Here is a 19,657-nt window from a genome sequence, read left to right on the forward strand (position 1 = left end):
GAATCTGCAGAATGAATCCCTTTGTGCAGAACATCCCAAAGTTTCCACATACCTGAAGCTCTGCATATCAGCACAGCGCCACCCAGTGTACACACAGTGAATAACAACTTATTTAACTCTTTACGGAGCAGCTCCAGTTAAGTTTATTTATATATATTTTGCCTTCTCGGAGAAAATCGTGCAACATCCATCTTTTTTTTTTTTTTTTAATCTAAAAAGGAAGAATTTCAAGGTTTCATTCAGAACTTCATTCAACTTTTGTCCAATTCCAACCAGGAATACTTTATTATTATTATTATCAGCCAATCAGAGATGGATTTACTCATTATTCACTCTATTGATCATTCTTAAAAAAGAATTAAATTAAATTGTACTTGTAGTTGTTGTTGTTGTTTGTGTGAAATCCTTCCTGTCTCCAGGAGCAATTCTCATAAGTAATAAACAAAAATGTATATTTGATAGTATATAGATCCATAGATAGAGAATAGAGAATTTAGTACCAGATTAATAACTAAAAAGTCACTGTAAACCACTCTGAGTCACACACATTGATTTAGACAGCGTATTATTAATCATCAATATTTTCTACCACAATATGTCTCAGAAGGAGCATTAAAAAAAAAAAGCTTCAATACATGAAGAAGAGATTCTATTTTCATAGGCTCATATTTGACTAATTACTGTACAGGACACAATTATATTCAGACTATTATTGCCCCTGAAAAGTAGCTTCCAACTTCGAGAGTCAAAAGACGGAGGCTCGTTCTTTTGTCTGGTTTCACTCATCACTACCGATGTATCCCGTAATCAAACAACGCCTCCGAATTAGTCCGATGGGGATGATAAATTGCATTCCAGCCAAAATGTGTCCTGTTGGAGGGATTAACGACTTTTTTTTAGTTTTAGTTTTTTTTGGAGGGCTGAGAATTTACTGCCGCTGCCAACATGAAAGACAGATGTTTATTTTGTGTTTGTGCCAGTTCCAGCGAGTTTCCAAGATGAATGGAGACGCTGAATAATGAATCCACGGAAATATTAACACCGCATGTCTGTGAGTCCTGTGATATATATATATTTTTTTTATTACCGCTTGAAATCTTGCCTTATTTTCTGGTTGTTGTTTTATTTAAGAAAAACAATTTAATGTACAAAATTATTAGCCGGCTTTGCATCTGCTGAGTTGTATTGAAAATTAAAAGCTTTTAGGGTTTTGTGAATGATTACACTTAAAAAAAAAAAAGAAGTATATATATTTACATAGATACTTGGTTTCCAACAGCTCTTGATTAAGTGGTTTCCTGTCAGTCTGAAGGCGCGTCAATAGACATTTTTTGTGGAACGACACCGTGACGTGCCACAGCTGGAAAAGCGCAGGTGTGGGAGATAAAATTAGTGACGAATGACTGATTTCTGTGGAGCTGCTTTGGTTTTCCAGAACCAGATTTTGAGGCTTGCTGCACGGCTGTACGTCTGTCACGGCTCCACTGATGCACTCGACTAGAACAGAGCCATTGTTAATGTCATTAGCAGCACCTGTGCATTTCCCGTCGGCTGTGGAGAAAGATCGATTAATGCGCAGGTGCGTAGCATTAAGATTTTAATTGAAATTATTACTGTTGAGAATGAAGCCTTCTGTCATGTAACATATTGGGTGATACACATTTTATATTTCTATGATAATCTGTTGTTTATGGAGGGTAAAATAATAATATTTTGGATTTTTACAAGATTGATTTTTACTCCTGCAGCGACTCGCTTTGACCACAAGATGGCGGCCACGGCTCAACTTTTAAACCACAGGCCGGCGCTGCTCTGTGTTGCATTCAGGTGTCTCTGAAACTGTGAATTAAATAAGATAATGATGGCCTACACGTCTACAGGCGTCTGATTTTAGTTGATTTGATTTTTGTTTATCGAAGAGTCTCGAAGGAAAAGCTGCGCTCGAAGGAGGAAAACAAAGGAAGGACAAAATGTGTTTATGTCGTGGATGTTTAGACTATTTGTAAATTAAACCCAAAATAAGCCAAAAGTTCATCTGTGTGAGCGACAGCGTATTCAGCAACAATAATTGTCCCGATCAGCTGGACGACAAAAAGTTTAAGAAACCACTGATTGTTAAGATGACGTCCTAAAAGAAGCACAACTCGACAAACTAAAATGTCTCGTCACATACGAACAGCGCGCTCCACGAACCAGACGCCATACAACAGAAACTCATTTGTGCAAAATATCTTCATTTGTAATTGCCATTTCTCCCACGTCACCCAAAGGCAGCACACACCAGCCATTTTGGCTCCACAGCTTCTGAGCTGGTGCAGCTCCTCTATCTGGTCATGTGTACAAAGCTCAGATCTTCTTCTTTTTATTTATAATGATGAAAAGGACAAAGTCGTAGTTACGTAGAATTTAGCTTTAATGGCAGCATTTATTGCCAGTTGGCTTCAGTAAGAAATCTAATAAGTAAAAAAAAAAAAAAAAAAAAAAAAAAATCGAATAAATAATGTTGCTATTTTATTTAATTAATCAAAGTAATGTAACTTATTACATTAACGCTCGTTGGTTTGTCAATCAGAAATAAGGCAAAACGTTTTGACCTCTTAATGCCAAATGAATGGAGCCTATTTACAGACAAAAGACTTTCCTGTGCAGCGAAAATATACAAAGCAGAATAAATATTAAATTTGACATTAGAGCTTTTTTTTAATTTTTTTTACCAACAATACAATCAGATGTAACCCCTTTATAATCACCAAATATTTTAAATAACAGCGGTAATTTAATCTCATGTTTTTGTTCATGGTAACTGACTACAGGTTATTTTGTAATTTGATTACGTAACTCCGTTATATGTAACAAGATATTCTTCAACACAGGTTGTCAAACAGTCTTTTTGTGTTTTTATTTAATATAATATTAGTCTAAAGTAAAAAAAAAATACATGCGTCAGAGATTTTTCTCTTGTTTGCAACATATAATAATTTAATCAAATGAAATTATTAGAGTACCAACAGGACCTGGAGGGCTTTTAATTTGAAGTGATGGCTTTTAATATGGTAGGATACAGGAATTAGTGGCGTCCAGCCGACCAATGGTGACGTCGCTTGTTAGTCACATGACGTCCGGCTGACCAATGGGGACGAGCCGTTCATGAACGTTTGAGAGAAACTGTAAAGTAATGCACAACTAATACTGAGCCTGCATTTCGTCCCTGTGTTGTTGTTGTTGTTGTTGTTTGTTTTGTGACGTGTCTGTACGCGTGAGGGCGGCCATGTTGCCTTGTTTGTTGCCTTCGCGTGCAACAACGAAGTGGGACGTTTAATTGTAATATTTCACGGTGGGAATAAATTCAGAAAACTCCGGGTCACTTTTAGGAAGACAAACAACACTGTTCATAATATATAATAAGTAAGCTGCTCACATACTTACGTAGTTTGGCTGCCGGTGGTCGGGGCTCGACGCTAACGTTAGCCTGCCGCCTGTATCTACTGGTCGTCAGGGGAGGAGTTTTACTTCCTGGTTTCCGCTGCGTCATCGCGTGACGCTGTTCGCGTCGTTTTTGGAGACTCGACAACATCCTGGTTCGTTATTTTTAAGTTTCGCGTTGACGTTTGTTGGATTAAGCTGCCATCGTGGGGAAAACCAGGAAGACGAGAACAGGTGAGGCACGCAATGCCCGCTGGGTAATGAAGTTCATTCACAAAAAAAAAAAAAAGGACTCGTCCAGACAACGTGACGTGGAGACCGCGGGAAATATATGAAAAAATATAACGCATACACAACAACTTCATTTAGATCAATGAATCAGATGAGTTTTTGTCACGAATTTCCTACATTTTAATCTGAAATAATAATCGGCTGCATCAATTTTTTTTTTTTTATCAGCACAAACTTTATTTGACTAACTTTGACAGAGTCAATTTGTCATATTTCTATATTTAAAAACCTAATTTCAGCAGAACTATTTGGAACCCTAAAATAATCTTAAAGACATATGAAGATATTCCGGTAAAGATATTAATACTATAGTGTAAATATTGATTTTAAATTAGAAATTTTAGACCAATAGTATCAAAGAAATGCTTGTTCCAGTGAGTCTAATGCATCAGTGGAAAATAAATTAATTAGCCTAATAAATCATGATTGAATGTTCAAGAGACTTCGGATCATTTGTCGTCATTATTGAAGTTGACAAAGAGGATTATCGCCTATTATGGAGCCAAATCATTACATAGTCTTGTAGTTTTTTATTTATTTATTTTTCCTTTTCATCTCGTGCGCGCTCCCGGTGCATGCAGTTCTCGGTGGGCAGGCGGAACACCTGTTAAGGCTGCGTGTACCGGGGAGTTACCGGTCCACTCTCAGGCACCGACTGTAGCCCGCGGAGCTCGAAGCGGTACAGTACAATTTACAATCACTGCAACGTTATCCTGTCATCGGTCCTCCGAGAGAGACAGCGGCGCGCGCGAAATGCATGAACCGAGGATGGAGATATTGGAGGAAAAACGTGCGCGCCCACACACAGAAGCACGCACAAACATGCGCGCGTGCGCGTAGTCCTCCACCCCCTTCCTCTCTCTCTCTCTCTCTCTCTCTCTCTCTCACTCGTGTTTCACCCTCACACCTCGGCAGCAGCGTGCAAATAGACGCACGCACACATACACACACGCACACACACGCACACACACATACACACATTTCTGCATCCTGTATTTTTTTTTAATGCACCGGGAACCGGGCGCTTTATAAAGCGGTCGTGGATTATGATGCCAGTTTTTATTATAACAGCGGAATATTGGCCTCTTCTTCGACTCCAACTGTGAGCGGTAGTCAAATCGCGTCTTTTTATTTTTTTATTTGTATTTTTCAGATTTATTTGTAATTAGGTTTCCCCCCGTTACTTCTGAGCGACCGACCGAGACGCAAAGCCCACGTTCAATGCTGTTGGAACATGTCCTATGTTCCCTTTCAAGGTAAGACAGCAGATATTTTATATATATTTATATATATTTTGACACCCACTGCATCTTTTCTGCCCCCCCCCCCCGCGCCTCCCCCTCTTCTCTCTCTATATATCTCTCTCTCTCTCTGTCCCTCTCTTCTCCCTCTGTCTCTCCGGCACTATCATATGAAATAGGCACATCTAAAAGCACCATAGCCGACAGGTGCATATCGAGATAGCCCAGAGTGCCTTGTAGTTGGATGCCCCCCCCCCCCCCATACCTCCCCCCCACATACACACACGGATCCAGCGCAGCAGCATCTGTCGGTGTGGAGCTGTGCATGCGGCAATTATAGTATTGTAATAAGGTATGCATGTGCACTGGTGTCACGTCTTCACTTGCAAGTGCATTCCTCCGTTTGAGTGCAGTCACACTGCGTTATTGTTGATGATGGTAAAAAAAATAAAATAAAAACCCGCTATAATATTCCTGTAATTCCTGTATTGTGTCATAAAGAGCACTCATAAGGAGTTTATAGCCATAAGATAATACTCGTGTGCTGTAGTGTCTCTGCTGTTCATATATAATAGAGTTTACTCTGCCCTTATCATACTTAAAGGTTCATAATTTGGTGTGATATTCCTTTAATATTCTTTCAGGCACTCTCAGTAGAGTTTAGTGTGGTTTTGATTTACAGGTTCTTGTTTTTATATATCTCATGAAATGTACCTTTAAGGGACTTTTCTGCAGTGTAGTATTTTTATTTCATCTGTTTCGTCAGAAGCCGGTGTGACAAAAAAAAACCAACTTTGGCCCAGTGAAATATGTAGATGACCAGAACGGAGGAGAGGCTACTTCATTCTCCGCCGGTCCTTTTATTCCCCTCATACTTGAGAGCGTGAGTGGGTGAAAGGCGCCTCGGCGTACACGGCTGAAAGGCAGATTCCCTTGGTATCGTTGCACTGCAACTGTGACTAATGCTATATGTGAGCAGGCGTGCTGCAGTGAGCTGCCTCGCATCCATCGAAAGTGGCACCGTGTGTGTGTGTAATTTATTTTAGAGGATCTAATTTAAAAAAAAAAAAAAAAAGAAAAGAAAAGAAAAAAGAAGAAACTCCTCACGTGTGACGGCAGGAGTCACACCGGAGTGAGATGGAACGCCAAAGTTTTTGGAGAAGGACTTGTCGTTGGTTTTGTGCGAGTAGCTGCTATGAAGGAGGGTAGATCCCCCCCCCCCAAAAAAAAAAAAAAAAAAAAAAAAAAAAACTGCAGGGATATGTGTGTGTGTGTGTGTGTGTGTGTGTGTGTGTGTGTGCGTGTGTGTGTGTGAGTGAGGAGGTGTGAGGAAGACAGCAGTGTGTAGTCAGTGTGTGGGCTCGGCTCAGAGAGTGGAGGTGTGCTGCATGTGACTGTAAAGGGTGAGAGCGAGTGATGCTGCATGTGTGGACACCGGCGCGCGCACACACACACACACACACACACACACACACACACACACACACACACACACACACACACACACACACACACAGACCTGTAACTCTTTTTGGAGCGGTACGTGCGCCCTCACCAAATGGAGACTTCTTAATCTGGACCTGGAGAGAAAAAAAAACTTCGATCTGTCAGCTTCACCGTGACCCCGGAGTCATCATCATCATCCCCACCATCATCATCATCATCATCATCTGAACAGAGAGGGACCAGATTTAACCGAGGTAGCCGGCTCGCTTCCTTTTCACTTCTGCTTTTTATTTTTTTTATTCCCTCAGAGCAGATAATGACCAAAAAGCTCCTCTTGTCCAAGTGCAGCCATATAGAAGTTGGTTGCATAATGTTGGTGAGATGCCCTGACACTCTGTGTGTGTGTGTGTGTGTGTGTGTGTGTGTGTGTGTGTGTGTGTGTGTGTGTGTGTGTGTGTGTGTGTGTGTGTGTGTGTGAGAGAGAGAGCCCACTCTGGGAGTCATTGCCAGGAAAATTGTGAGCACAGTGCTGCACCTTCAAAACCTGCCAGCGATGGCAGCGAGTTACTCCCTCGCTGTGATCGCAGAGCGCTGTTTTCGTTTTAAACGTTTGTTTTCGGAGCTAATCGGTGTTTAGTTTGGTACATCTGCCGAGATTTTAATCTCTCCTGTGACGTTACACCATTTAAACTTCAGGATTTCAGCGTCGCTACCAAAATTTGGTTCCATGAATGGAACCGGCTCTGTATATTATTCATGTTGTAAAATCCCAAAGTTTCCAGGAAATTTAAACCAAATAATTCAGCACTGTTTGCAGTTTTCCCCTCTTTTACATTCTTGGTAATTCATATATTTTAGTTTTTAGACTTCAACTGGCAAAATAAGCGACTCTAAAATGACATTTCCTACTTTTCTCTGATAGCAAGTTTATTTGTGGAGCACATTTCAACAACTAGACAATTCAAAGTGTTTCACACAACCATTAAAATCATCAAAAACGATGGTGAATAAAACTAATAAAGTAAAAATGAAATAAAGAAAGCTCGCGATGGGATTAAAAAGTTACGGTGCGGTATAAAGACATAAAACACAGAAATAAACTGCGGTGTAGTTCTGAGAAATTAATCGACATCCCACAAATCTGGTTCAATGAAAAGCAACCCCCCCGCCCCCCAATCCATATTCTTCCTATACATTAGCAGCTCCATGGTTACGTGAAGTGATTACGTAACACTGTGGGATATTTATTGCTGCACGGTGACTCAACATTCAGAGATGAAATATGTTTGGTGAAGACGGCTGATATTAGTGTGACACGAGATACAGATAAAAAAAAAGGGGGGGGGGGATCATGGCTCTACGATCTTGCAGATGAAATTTATTTTGGTTGAGCCCACGTTGGACGAGTGTGTTTATGCTTAATGTACCAGGCGAGCCATTTGCAGTTATGCCAAGTAACCAGCTCACATGAACAGGCAGTTAGTGGGAGGCAGGCGGGCAGGCGGGATGGCAGGCGGGCAGGATGGCAGGCGGGCAGGATGGCAGGCGGGATGGCGGGATGGCAGGCGGGATGGCAGGCGGGCAGGCGGGATGGCAGGCGGGATGGCAGGCGGGATGGCAGGCGGGCAGGCGGGATGGCAGGCGGGATGGCAGGCGGGATGGCAGGATGGCAGGCAGCAGAGACGGGCCTTCCTATCTTGGCTCAATCTGGTTTTTTTCTTGTTCCCTCGTTCGCTCTCTTAACACTCACACCTCCTTTTTTTCCCCCAGTCTTTTCTCCTTTTTTTACCCTCCTTAACCACTCACACACACACACACACACATACACATGTTATTCCTGCCTCCTTTCCCTCCTCTACCATGGAGGTATCCCTGAGTGCAGATGGACACTGTGTGGGGAAAAGCAGGCAGCCGGTCACCGAGCCGGTCCTCCCGGCCTTGTCCCTTTTTTTTTAATTTAATTTTTTTATTACAGTAGTTTGATACGGCAGCTCCTGTCAAGCATGGCCATAGTTAAAGAGACAAGCACACCACCAACCAACCAACCAACCAACCAACCAACCAATGCACTGCAGCACTCCTCCATCTCCATCCCTCTCTTTCTACCCTGTGACATAAGGGACTGTCTTACACCCCTCCACCAACCCAGCCGGTGCCAAGAACCGTCATCTGTTCGACTGTTACTGTACTTGCATGTGAGATTCATGTAAGCAGCCGCGCAGCACTCAGAAGATCCCCATTCATTCTCCAGCGGGGATGCGTTTTATTCCGAGTGTTGCGGTCAAGTTGGCGATCTGTAGAAGTTATTCGCCTTTTTAGGACTGAAGATCTTCTCAGCTGCTTGTTGACAGATCTTTACTGATCTGATCCTCTGCAAATCAAAGAAAACTCCCCTTGTCCAAAGTTCAGGGACGTTTTTCTTCTTCTTTTAGATTTTTTTTATTCGCTGCCCGAGTCCCCTCTGGATGTGGAAAGTCAGCACTTCTAAATGTCAAAACCAGACGGAGCCTTCAGCTTTTTCAAGTATCCCCCAAAGCTCTCCGGTCAAAGGAAATGAATGTGATGTCAGGATATTGAGGAAATATCATGTCCTGTCATTGTTCTGGCTCGCAGATAGAAAGCCAGTCACAGATTCACGTGAATAACGCACACATGGGTGGCGGACGAAGCGTTTTAAACATGTATTATCCAGCATGCACTGCAGCGTCTGCGATACCCTGGAGGTCCTTCAGTAGCAGACCTGAGCAGCACAGAGCACCAGGAAGTGGGACCCTGTGGACCCATTCGGTGTTTTCGGACCGAGCGCTTCTTTTCTGAGAGTTTCCAGCAGAACTTAAATCAGTTTTAAGGCCTTTTTTTCTGTTTGTATTCAATAGAAACTAAAATCAAAGGTGCTGCCGGAACGACGCGCCGCCACTTATTTCTCCGATTGAGGAAATACAGTTTACTTGATCTGGTAGAAGTTCATGTTCATATTTGACTTGTTTGAAGATCCAAAGAGGGCCATGAAGAAAAGGTTTAAGTTAATTGTAATTACATTTTAAGCCTCGTTATGATCTTACTGCATCAATATGAACTCAACGCTTCCTGTATTGTTTTTTCAAACTTAAAGCCCCACAGCGTTTAAAAAAAATAAAAAGGCTTTTATTGTGAAAGATTTTCCGGAACGATCACACTTTAGATGAATAATCCGGAACAACCTCCTCCGGTGCTTCACAGAGGATCAGCATCATTTTGGCAAAGAACAAATTAATCCGTCGTCACGCCGTCTTTTTTTTTTTTCTCCAACATCGATAGTTTTGAATCGCCTCGTCAGCTGATCCTCGTTTTTTCCTCTGTTCTCTGCTATCTGTTGGCCGACACTAAACTCGCTTCAGTAAAGAGCGCCCTCGTCCTCTAAGAGCCTTCAGTTGATGCTGGGGGAAACTACATGGGGGTCGCTGGGAGGAGTGGCTTTTTTTTCCTCCCAGATCCACTTTGGGTGGGAGGGTAATTCAATCCTGCTGCAAAGCCTGAGCGGAGTGACTCAATGGGTTTATGCACACAGAGAGAGAGAGAGAGAGAGAGAGAGTGGCTTTGGCTTTTGATTGATCTGGTCAGGATTCAGCGGAAAAGGTCAGGATGAGCTGCCTCCTCTCTCTTGAGCCAATCACAGGGCTGCCAATCTGGAATAATGATCTCCCTCCGGATAACGGTTGGCTCGCACACGGTTTGCAGGCGTGATGTCATCCGATCCCATGGATGCCCCGTGATTCAGAGCTGAGAGGGTTTTTTTTGCCAAATACCTCGAGGCAGCGTGAGAAGTTTACTGTACATATGTCAGCAGCGTGAGTCAATGGATGGACCTGTTTTGGAGAGTGTTGATATTACACCTACCTGACAGTCATATTATGTCATTAATTAACTAGTTTTCAAACTGACATGACTTCACAAAGTGTACTTTTTTCTATATGAAATATGATATAAAATCCATAGCTTTTATATATTTTGCACGATGGTGAATTTTTTTTTAAAAATTTTTTATGTATTGAGATTGTGAATCGTTATATATATATATATATATATATATATATATATAGTACACTAGAGGGTTTTTATCATTTCCTTTGACATGCACATTCAAAGTAGTAGATTTCTTAAATTCCCCCTGAAATAGCCTGAGGGCCAGTAAAATATGGGCCGCTACCACAGACTGTAAAATAATGGCCTCTGAAATAATCATTATAACAATAATAATAATAAAAAAAGAAAATCCAATCTCTGTGCAGTGAAGCCTGCAGCTGGATTAAACATCAGCGTCAGGCCCATCAATCTCTGAATCAGCACACTGACTGAGATTATGCTGCTCTGTTGGGGTGTTTAATTAAGCTCCTGTAGAGCCATTCATTCCAGAAATATTTCTATTTTTATATCTGTTTGTTTTGCTTACATGCGTGTTTGTGATTTATTTTTTATTTTTTTTTAACAGTACGTGTTTGGCTGTTTGAGATGCTGCAATCTCCTTCAGTTCACTGGAGTCACACCAGGTCACCGAGATGAATGAACCGTAGCGTGAAGTGTGAAACACACGCTACGACCTTCACTTCCTATTTGGGGAAGGTCGTGATGCGGCGCTTTAACACGCCTCGTATGAGTACGTACGTAAACAGACGTGTTACTGTTGTTGTGAGAGAAATATTAAAGTTATGATGTGTCCTCAACATTGTTGTAAGCAGCCTGTACCCTTAAACATCTTTCAAAAGAAAACGTTTTTTTTTTTTTTTTTTAAGTAGTGAGAAGATTTATGTTGCGATTTGTGCTCGTAGTTTCAGAGCGGACTTCGTTTCGTGAGATAAGTATTGAATGAATTGTAAAATTTATACTTGAAAGTACTTGAAAACAGGAAGTAAGCAGAGTAGACACAACTAGAGCTTAACAAAACGATCATTTGACTGAAAATTAACGTCATTTCTCAAGTAAAAAAAAAATTCTAATATTTGCTTCTTACAGCTCCTCATGTTTGAGAATTGCTTTATTTCTTAGTTTTTATTGATAAATTTAATATATTTGGGGTTTCAACCGCTTGTCGGACAATTCGAGACATTCCAGGACTTCCTCTTCGGATCTAAAAAAATTACAACACAAGAGCCTGACTGATACTGGGTGTCTGGGGCTGATGCTGATACAGATATTAGAGAGTAAAAAAAACATTATATCAATATATCAAACAGTTGTGAGATGTAATAGAGGCGGAACAGTGAACTTCAATGGAAATGTAATAATCATAAATAACTACAAAAAAAGAAAACACGAAAAGAGCTTCTTTTTTCTGCAACGTTATTACAACACAAAGCTGATCCATCTATCAGAGGTCAAAATCAGCTGATTAAATCGGTCGCCTCCAGATATTATGATGAGCATTTTTAGTTTTGATTTTTTTACTATTTCACCAACAAAACATTTCCTTGATTAGAAAAACCTGCTCGAGGAAGTAATCGGCGAGATAACCGCGATGGAAATAATGAAAAGAAATCACGACATTACCGAGTGCGTGTTTATCTGTTTTGGTTTGGTTTCGGGCCGGTTGTGTTTCCTGACGGGAACGAGAGGAGGAACGAGGTGATGCTGACCGTGACGGAAAAAACAACACACAAGTGTGAAAGAAAAAAACAAAAAACCCACGTCCATAAATTTAGTGGAGTGGTTCGCAGGAGCAGCTCACAGCGAGAGGACCCCGGTTTGATCCTTGGCTCTTCCTGTGCGTCGGTCTGCGTGGGTTCTTCCTCTCGTTTCCCTCCCACACCACCGAGTGGAAACTCTACCTCGCCCGTGGGTATGAACGTGAGCGCGAGTGGTTTTCTGCTCCGTCGTTGCTCAACCTGCGATGGACTGGCCACCTGCCCGCTGTCCTGCTACCCGCCCTGGTGCATGCTGGGTAAAAGGCTGTAGCCCCAGGTGTGCCAGGAAAAGGATTAAAGTGGGCAGAGAAATTAAATGAATAAATGATTAACCTGACGCAATGCCTCCTTTGCTTTAAAATATCAAATAATGAAGTGGGAATATTTCAGACATTAATTGTGATTCTTCACCAAACACAGACTTTACAGACATTTTAGGACATAAATGATTTTAGTGAGCGAGAATAATTAATTCACTGATCATTACAGCAGCTAATTAACTATTTTGATAATGAATGGATCATTTAATTGATGTTTTTTTTCCTTCTAAATTGGGGAAAAATGGGGCTATTCTTTGTCCAACATGGTGGTAAACTGAATTCATGTGGGCAGACAAAACAGGAAATTGAAGAAAATCTGACACATTAAAGACATTTTGGCCAGTTTTTATTTTTCAGTTTCTTCTTTTAGCCTAAAACACGTCGTCATGTTTAGCATGTCGCCGCCGTAGCGCAGGATAAACATCAACATCTCCTAAATGCATTTTAAACTGCCCGCGTCCTCATTATTATAGAAGCCATGTGTCCACATCAGGATAGTTGTTGTAATGTTATGAATGGGGGATTTCCAGGTTGGGGAGTTCTTAAACGTGACCATGGATCCCAACTCCATGTTTTAATCTACATATCATATAATTAAGACACAGTAGAGGAACTACCGTGTGTGTGTGTATATATATATATATATATATATATATATATATATATACAGTGGGTACGGAAAGTATTCAGACCCCTTTAAATTTTTCACTCTTTGTTTCATTGCAGCCATTTGCTAAAATCAAAAAAGTTCATTTTATTTCTCATTAATATACACTCAGCACCCCATCTTGACAGAAAAAAACAGAAATGTAGAAATTTGTGCAAATTTATTAAAAAAGAAAAGCTGAAATATCACATGGTCATAAGTATTCAGACCCTTTGCTCAGTATTGAGTAGAAGCACCCTTTTGAGCTCGTACAGCCATGAGTCTTCTTGGGAATGATGCAACAAGCTTTTCACACCTGGATTTGGGGATCCTCTGCCATTCTTCCTTGCAGATCCTCTCCAGTTCCGTCAGGTTGGACGGTGAACGTTGGTGGACAGCCATTTTCAGGTCTCTCCAGAGATGCTCAATTGGGTTTCGGTCAGGGCTCTGGCTGGGCCAGTCAAGAATGGTCACAGAGTTGTTCCGAAGCCACTCCTTTGTTATTTTAGCTGTGTGCTTAGGGTCATTGTCTTGTTGGAAGGTGAACCTTCGGCCCAGTCTGAGGTCCAGAGCAGTCTGGAAGAGGTTTTCTTCCAGGATATCTCTGTACTTGGCCGCATTCATCTTTCCTTCAATTGCAACCAGTCGTCCTGTCCCTGCAGCTGAAAAACACCCCATAGCATGATGCTGCCACCACCATGTTTCACTGTTGGGATTGTATTGGGCAGGTGATGAGCAGTGCCTGGTTTTCTCCACACATACCGCTTAGAATTAACGCCAAAAAGTTCAATCTTGGTCTCATCAGACCAGAGAATCTTATTTCTCATAGTCTGGGAGTCCTTCATGTGTTTTTTGGCAAACTCTATGCGGGCTTTCATATGTCTTGCACTGAGGAGAGGCTTCCGTCGGGCCACTCTGCCATAAAGCCCCGACTGGTGGAGGGCTGCAGTGATCGTTGACTTTGTGGAACTTTCTCCCATCTCCCTACTGCATCTCTGGAGCTCAGCCACAGTGATCTTTGGGTTCTTCTTTACCTCTCTCACCAAGGCTCTTCTCCCACGATTGCTCAGTTTGGCTGGACGGCCAGGTCTAGGAAGAGTTCTGGTCGTCCCAAACTTCTTCCATTTAAGGATTATGGAGGCCACTGTGCTCTTAGGAACCTTGAGTGCTCCAGAAATGTTTTTGTAACCTTGGCCAGATCTGTGCCTTGCCACAATTCTGTCTCTGAGCTCCTTGGACAGTTCCTTCGACCTCATGATTCTCATTTGCTCTGACATGCACTGTGAGCTGTAAGGTCTTATATAGACAGGTGTGTGCCTTTCCTAATCAAGTCCAATCAGTTTAATTAAACACAGCTGGACTCCAATGAAGGAGTAGAACCATCTCAAGGAGGATCAGAAGAAATGGACAGCATGTGAGTTAAATATGAGTGTCACAGCAAAGGGTCTGAATACTTATAACCATGTGATATTTCAGTTTTTCTTTTTTAATAAATTTGCACAAATTTCTACATTTCTGTTTTTTTCTGTCAAGATGGGGTGCTGAGTGTACATTAATGAGAAATAAAATGAACTTTTTTGATTTTAGCAAATGGCTGCAATGAAACAAAGAGTGAAAAATTTAAAGGGGTCTGAATACTTTCCATACCCACTGTGTGTTTTCTAAGTGTGCTTGTAGTATTTTTTTTTTTTTGCAGCTGTTTAATATCAGACTTGGGAATGAACCTCTTCTTTGGCTCATGTTGTGTGCAGACTCTCCACTTTTCAAAGTGCTGTATTACCATTTGAAAGGTTTTTACTACCACTTCTTCTTCAAAAAAAAAAAAAAAGATTATGTAGTTTGTGCCTCCATGTTTCTTTTTAATATGTAGATTTAGAGCAATTTGTTATCTGCAAGTTTCACAAGAATGGTTTTGTGCACTACAGTTACCTGTTTGTGTGTGTGTGTGTGTGTGTGTGTGTGTGTGCAGTCGTGTTTTCACCTCCACTCAGAGGACCTCATAAAGGTTAGCAGGCTCACTCAGCAGCTGACGGTTAAATTTAGCCTCCTTTTCACACAGTCCCACACACGGTTTTGAGTATTTTTCTTCTGTATCCGAGCTCATCCGGCCGCGTTGCAGCGCCGAGGAGACGCGCCGTTAGCTGGAGGTATTAACCAGAGCGAGAGGTCGGATGTCACGACGAGTGTTTTGGGGAAAACATTTCCAGTTTTTACGTGAAGGGAAAGAAATGCTCGCGTTCTTGATTGCGGATTCCTGGTGTTTATGTTAGATCTGAGTCAGCGTTTGCAGAGTCGTGTTTTCTGGATGCAAATGAACGCAACAGGAACGAGCGACTCTTAAGACTGTTTTTGTTTTTTTGTTTTTGTCAAACAGGTACGAACGGATTGGTGACGAGAACGACTTTCAGGATGCCAAAAAGCGCACTTTTTTTATTTGGAAATCGCAAATCTAATATTTACTTGTGCCATTTAAGAACAGAAGGACACACCAAGGTTCCCATTCAAAAGAGTGCCGCGTGAAAAAGGCAATTTTTTAGGAATGTCAAGGTTTTTTTGGTGTTTTTTTTCCAGAAGGTGTTAAGATTGGTGCATTTCAGGCCAGACGTGGTCCTCACAGAAGCCTTGCACCTCCACGTCCAGAGGGTTTTAAGGTGACATCCAACGAGCTCCTCTGCTGTTTTATTCTTGCGGTATCTGCATGCAGTTTTTCACGTGACTGACATTTTCCGAGTTGCTCTCAGCTCGGTCACACGCTGACATAATTTGTGGGTAAAAAAGGTCGCATCGCAGAAACTACAATCCAAGTGGTTCGCCGCCACACGATGACCCCGCGGCTCCTGCAGCACGACTTTATGTAACACATGCAGTGGGATGGAAAATGAACATATGACACAGCTACTGTACGCCCAGCTCTTTTCTCTTCAGTAAAATCACATTTGTACTTTTTTTTTTTTTTTTTTTTTTTTACACATCCCAGGTGCAGGACTGAGATTGTTTTTTTTGAGTGAAGATGTTGAGTGTCAAACGCTGGTGCTGCTCCAATTATATTCTGCAGTATTGTTCCGTCAGCACTTTACACTCGAGTTAACACCGCCTCATGTGAGGTTTTTATTAATGACCCCGTTACTTCAAGGTCTGAGGGAGGTCGAACGCGCGTGGCTGGATTTAAAGTGGGGAAGTATGAATAGAGTGGCCACAAGGCTCACTCAGGATAATTCTTCTCGTCGACTACTTGTCGTCAGTCCAAAGCCAAACAGTCGACTATTTAGTCATTTGAATATATATGGTTTTAGGGCTTGAGAAAGTTGTGTTTTGTAATAACGAACATACATTACAGAGAAATACAAAACCAGAAAAATTAGCTTTTAAAATATCATTTTTTACATGCACACGAAGACACAGTAGGCATGAATGATTCTGAATGTTTCGCAAAACAACCAACAAAGAAACTAAACATTTAGTTAATTTATTTCAACACAGTGTTTTGTATCTCGGTCACTAACCGAGTTTTGTGCGTGTTTTGTTGGAAAAAAATTAGGCTGATGCCTCAAGCTGCAATACCATCGAGTGCCACTAGAGGTCGGCTCCAAAAAGCCTCCGGCTCCATAGACTCCCATTCAACTTCTCTCATCAAATCCAAAGTGAATAAAATGTGTCCATCAGTTATCTTGGTGTTGTTAGCTAAAGTCACTCCTTCTTATTAGTTTTCTGGAGGTCCATCTGAAAATAATCCCTCATTCATTAGAAAACAAGATTCAAGAAGACCTGTTTTTGGGGGCGTGTCTGTTTGATTGACAGGCCTGTGGTGCAGTCAGGTTACAGCTATCGGTGGGCGGGACGTAGTATCGTCAGGTTTCCGATCAGATCGGTCAGATCCACCGCTGGCTCCTCCCCCATCTCGTCCAAATATGGTCACTTCCTGCTCCAAACCGCTCAGAACTAGCAAGCAATCAGGTCTTTATGTTCTTTTCTGAAGCAGCACGCGGTGCTCAACATTTGGAAAGCTGTTTTCCTTTAAACTCGTTCCGATCGCGTTACTTTATGACTTTATTCATCATTGTCGTCGGCGTGTACTTCCCAGTAGCCGCAGCTACGTGCTGCTAATATTACTTTTCACATGTGAGAGTTGCTAACATTACCCACAAGGCCACACTCTTAAAGGGGAAGGCTCGGCCAGGCACAAATATTTTTGTAAGTTATTTAAAATATCTCATTTAAGAGGCTTTTTTTTTTTTTTTGTCTTGTGACTAAACAACGAATAAAATAGTCTTCTTTTTGATGATTTGGGGGGCGGAAAGTCGTAATTTTAAAAAATACGAATAACTTACAGACAAACTGCAGTGAAATATGCACATTTTAATATTCTGCACATGATGCCGTAAATGTTTGTTGGGCATCGATCTTCCAGTTTTTCTGGTCCGGCTTCTCGTTGCGGCCGTCCGCTCTCATCAGCGGACTCGGCAGGAATCTCTCGCCATAAAGAAAAACATCCGATACGATAACAGGACTCTATTATTGGACCGGTCTCATCCAGCCAGAGGTCCAGAGGTGTGTGTCTGATCTCCAGAGTCACCCCTCCTCCCCCGTCCTCCCCCGCTGAGTGAACTCACAGAGAGTGGGGGAGGGAGGGGTGGAGATGATGTACTGGAGAGAAACAGGAAGATGCTGAGTTGCATAAAACGAATGGCGGAGCCTGCACTCGTTCCAGATGCAGTGTTTGTCGTCAAGGCGACAGCAGAGCGTCCGTCTCCGAATGCAAAAAAACCACAGATGTTTCCTGCAGGCGTGCAGATGTGAACCTGCAAAACTTCTCAGTCGCAGACCCGTTTATCTCGGAGCCTCCCGGCGTGGAAGAGGAGGTGTGTTGGGGGAGGGGGGGTTACACGTTTACTTAACTCGCCGTGAGTTCGCAGTGACGATGTGAGCTGATGGCATCTGGCAGGAAGGACGGCCGCGCTCTGGAAGCCCGCTGATGTCTTGTCTTTGCGGCGAAGGGGCGGACGCGCCGCCGATGGAGGTACGTGTCCGTTTGTATTAGCGGGCCGAGCGGAGCGGCCGCACGAGGCCCGAGGTGAGCTCTCGGGGCAGCTGGCAGTGACATCACTCCTCCGTGACATCATCACAGTAACGGGGATGAGGGAATGAGTTCAGGGTGAAATGGGGGCGTGGCCTCTCAGCTGAACACTCAAACACAGATCTGTTTTTAGTCGAACATCGTTTTCACTTTCAAGCAGGTGAAATATTTTTATTCAGCGTCTTTCAGCAGAATCATATCAGGATGATATTAATCAAACTTTTATTTGTTTGCATACAGGTTAGTGCAGATTCAAATAATTTTAGAAGCAACTAATAAGATGGCAGGAATATAAACGGTAAAAGGAAAAAAAAATAATTTTTATTTGGATAAATACGAAACAAATTCATAAAACAAATTCACTTCCGTTTATAAAATGTTTTGTCTTTTACAACGAGTGAAACCGTGAAGTTTATTGCAGTTAAGATGTGTTTAAAGAAAAGAGACATAAATAAATGATTGAAATATAAAGAAGAAGAGGAAACTACATATTTCTAATGGGCTTCATTAGATAACATTTATTATATATGACGGATGTAATATGGGATCAAATAATACTCACTGACTTTTATTGTATTTGAAGAATATTGTTTTTAACTTAGGTTTTAGATACAATATATTATATTATATATAGATAAGGTTTCACCTTAATCGCCCTGCAACTACTTTCAACATCAGGATGCTCGTCATTATTGTTATACTTTAAGATGATATAAATACCTCTGACACTGTAATTCTTTGATTAAAAAACAAAAAAATGGTGAATTACAGTACTTATGTTTCGGTGTCTGCAGAGGCCCGTCTTCCTTCAGCTTCTGTTGTGAGCTCAACATTGATTTGCTGTTTCTTTACTCATTCATGTAACCGTGTGAATACATGAACACCTTCTGTGTTCCCAAATGGCAGAATATCTAATGTTGTTGGATTTTTTAAATTTTTTAAATTTTTGTACCTCCTGTGTTCGTGTGTCTGTTCCCCTGTGTGTGTGTGTGTGTGTGTGTGTGTGTGTGTGTGTGTGTGTGTGTGTGTGTGTGTGTGTGTGTGAGTGTTTCATTTGGTGCAGGAAAAAATAAAAAAGAACAGGGAACACCTGCTCTTTCCGTACAGTAGATAAATCACGTGAAACCTTTTATTTAATTTCCTCCGCTATGATGAATCCGAGCCGGCCGTGACGGGGTGACGACGCGGATTAAAGAGCGTCAGAAGGTCTTCCTAATATTGTACGTGTCGACTCTTGCTTTGCTGAAAAGCGAGCTGTGAAGAACGAAGGGATGTGTCATGCTCCGCCGACAGATGAACGCGAGGAAACAGATTTTCGTCTCGTACACCGACGGCTCCGACGGCCTCGTGGTTAATGGAGTCTGTGCGCTGATGAAGTTCTACGGGAAGTGACAGACTGGTGATGGTACGCCGTGTAGTCATGAATATCTAAGAAGTGCAGAGTGGAAGCTGCTGCCGAAACAGCCGAGTGGAGTGGGACACTTGTTGTCATGGACGTGGGTCTGTTAAAGGTTGCCGTGTTTTAAACGTGTTTTTTTTATTTGCAGTATTGATATTTT

General features: G+C 41.9%; 1 protein-coding gene across 1 annotated transcript in view; it reads left to right on the plus strand.

Annotated features, from left to right (window-relative positions):
• Positions 1-4,621: 4,621 nt before the first annotated feature.
• The window catches only part of syngap1b (synaptic Ras GTPase activating protein 1b), a 126,284-nt gene continuing 111,248 nt past the window's right edge, over positions 4,622-19,657 (plus strand). The window contains 1 exon segment of the mRNA XM_069175353.1: positions 4,622-4,970. Coding sequence (XP_069031454.1) covers positions 4,949-4,970 — 22 coding nt within the window. The 5' untranslated portion in view covers positions 4,622-4,948.

The sequence above is a fragment of the Embiotoca jacksoni genome, unplaced genomic scaffold (genome assembly GCF_022577435.1).
Source record: "Embiotoca jacksoni isolate LCO1_2020_lvr unplaced genomic scaffold, fEmbJac1.0.p SCAF_66, whole genome shotgun sequence".
NCBI lineage: Eukaryota > Metazoa > Chordata > Actinopteri > Embiotocidae > Embiotoca > Embiotoca jacksoni.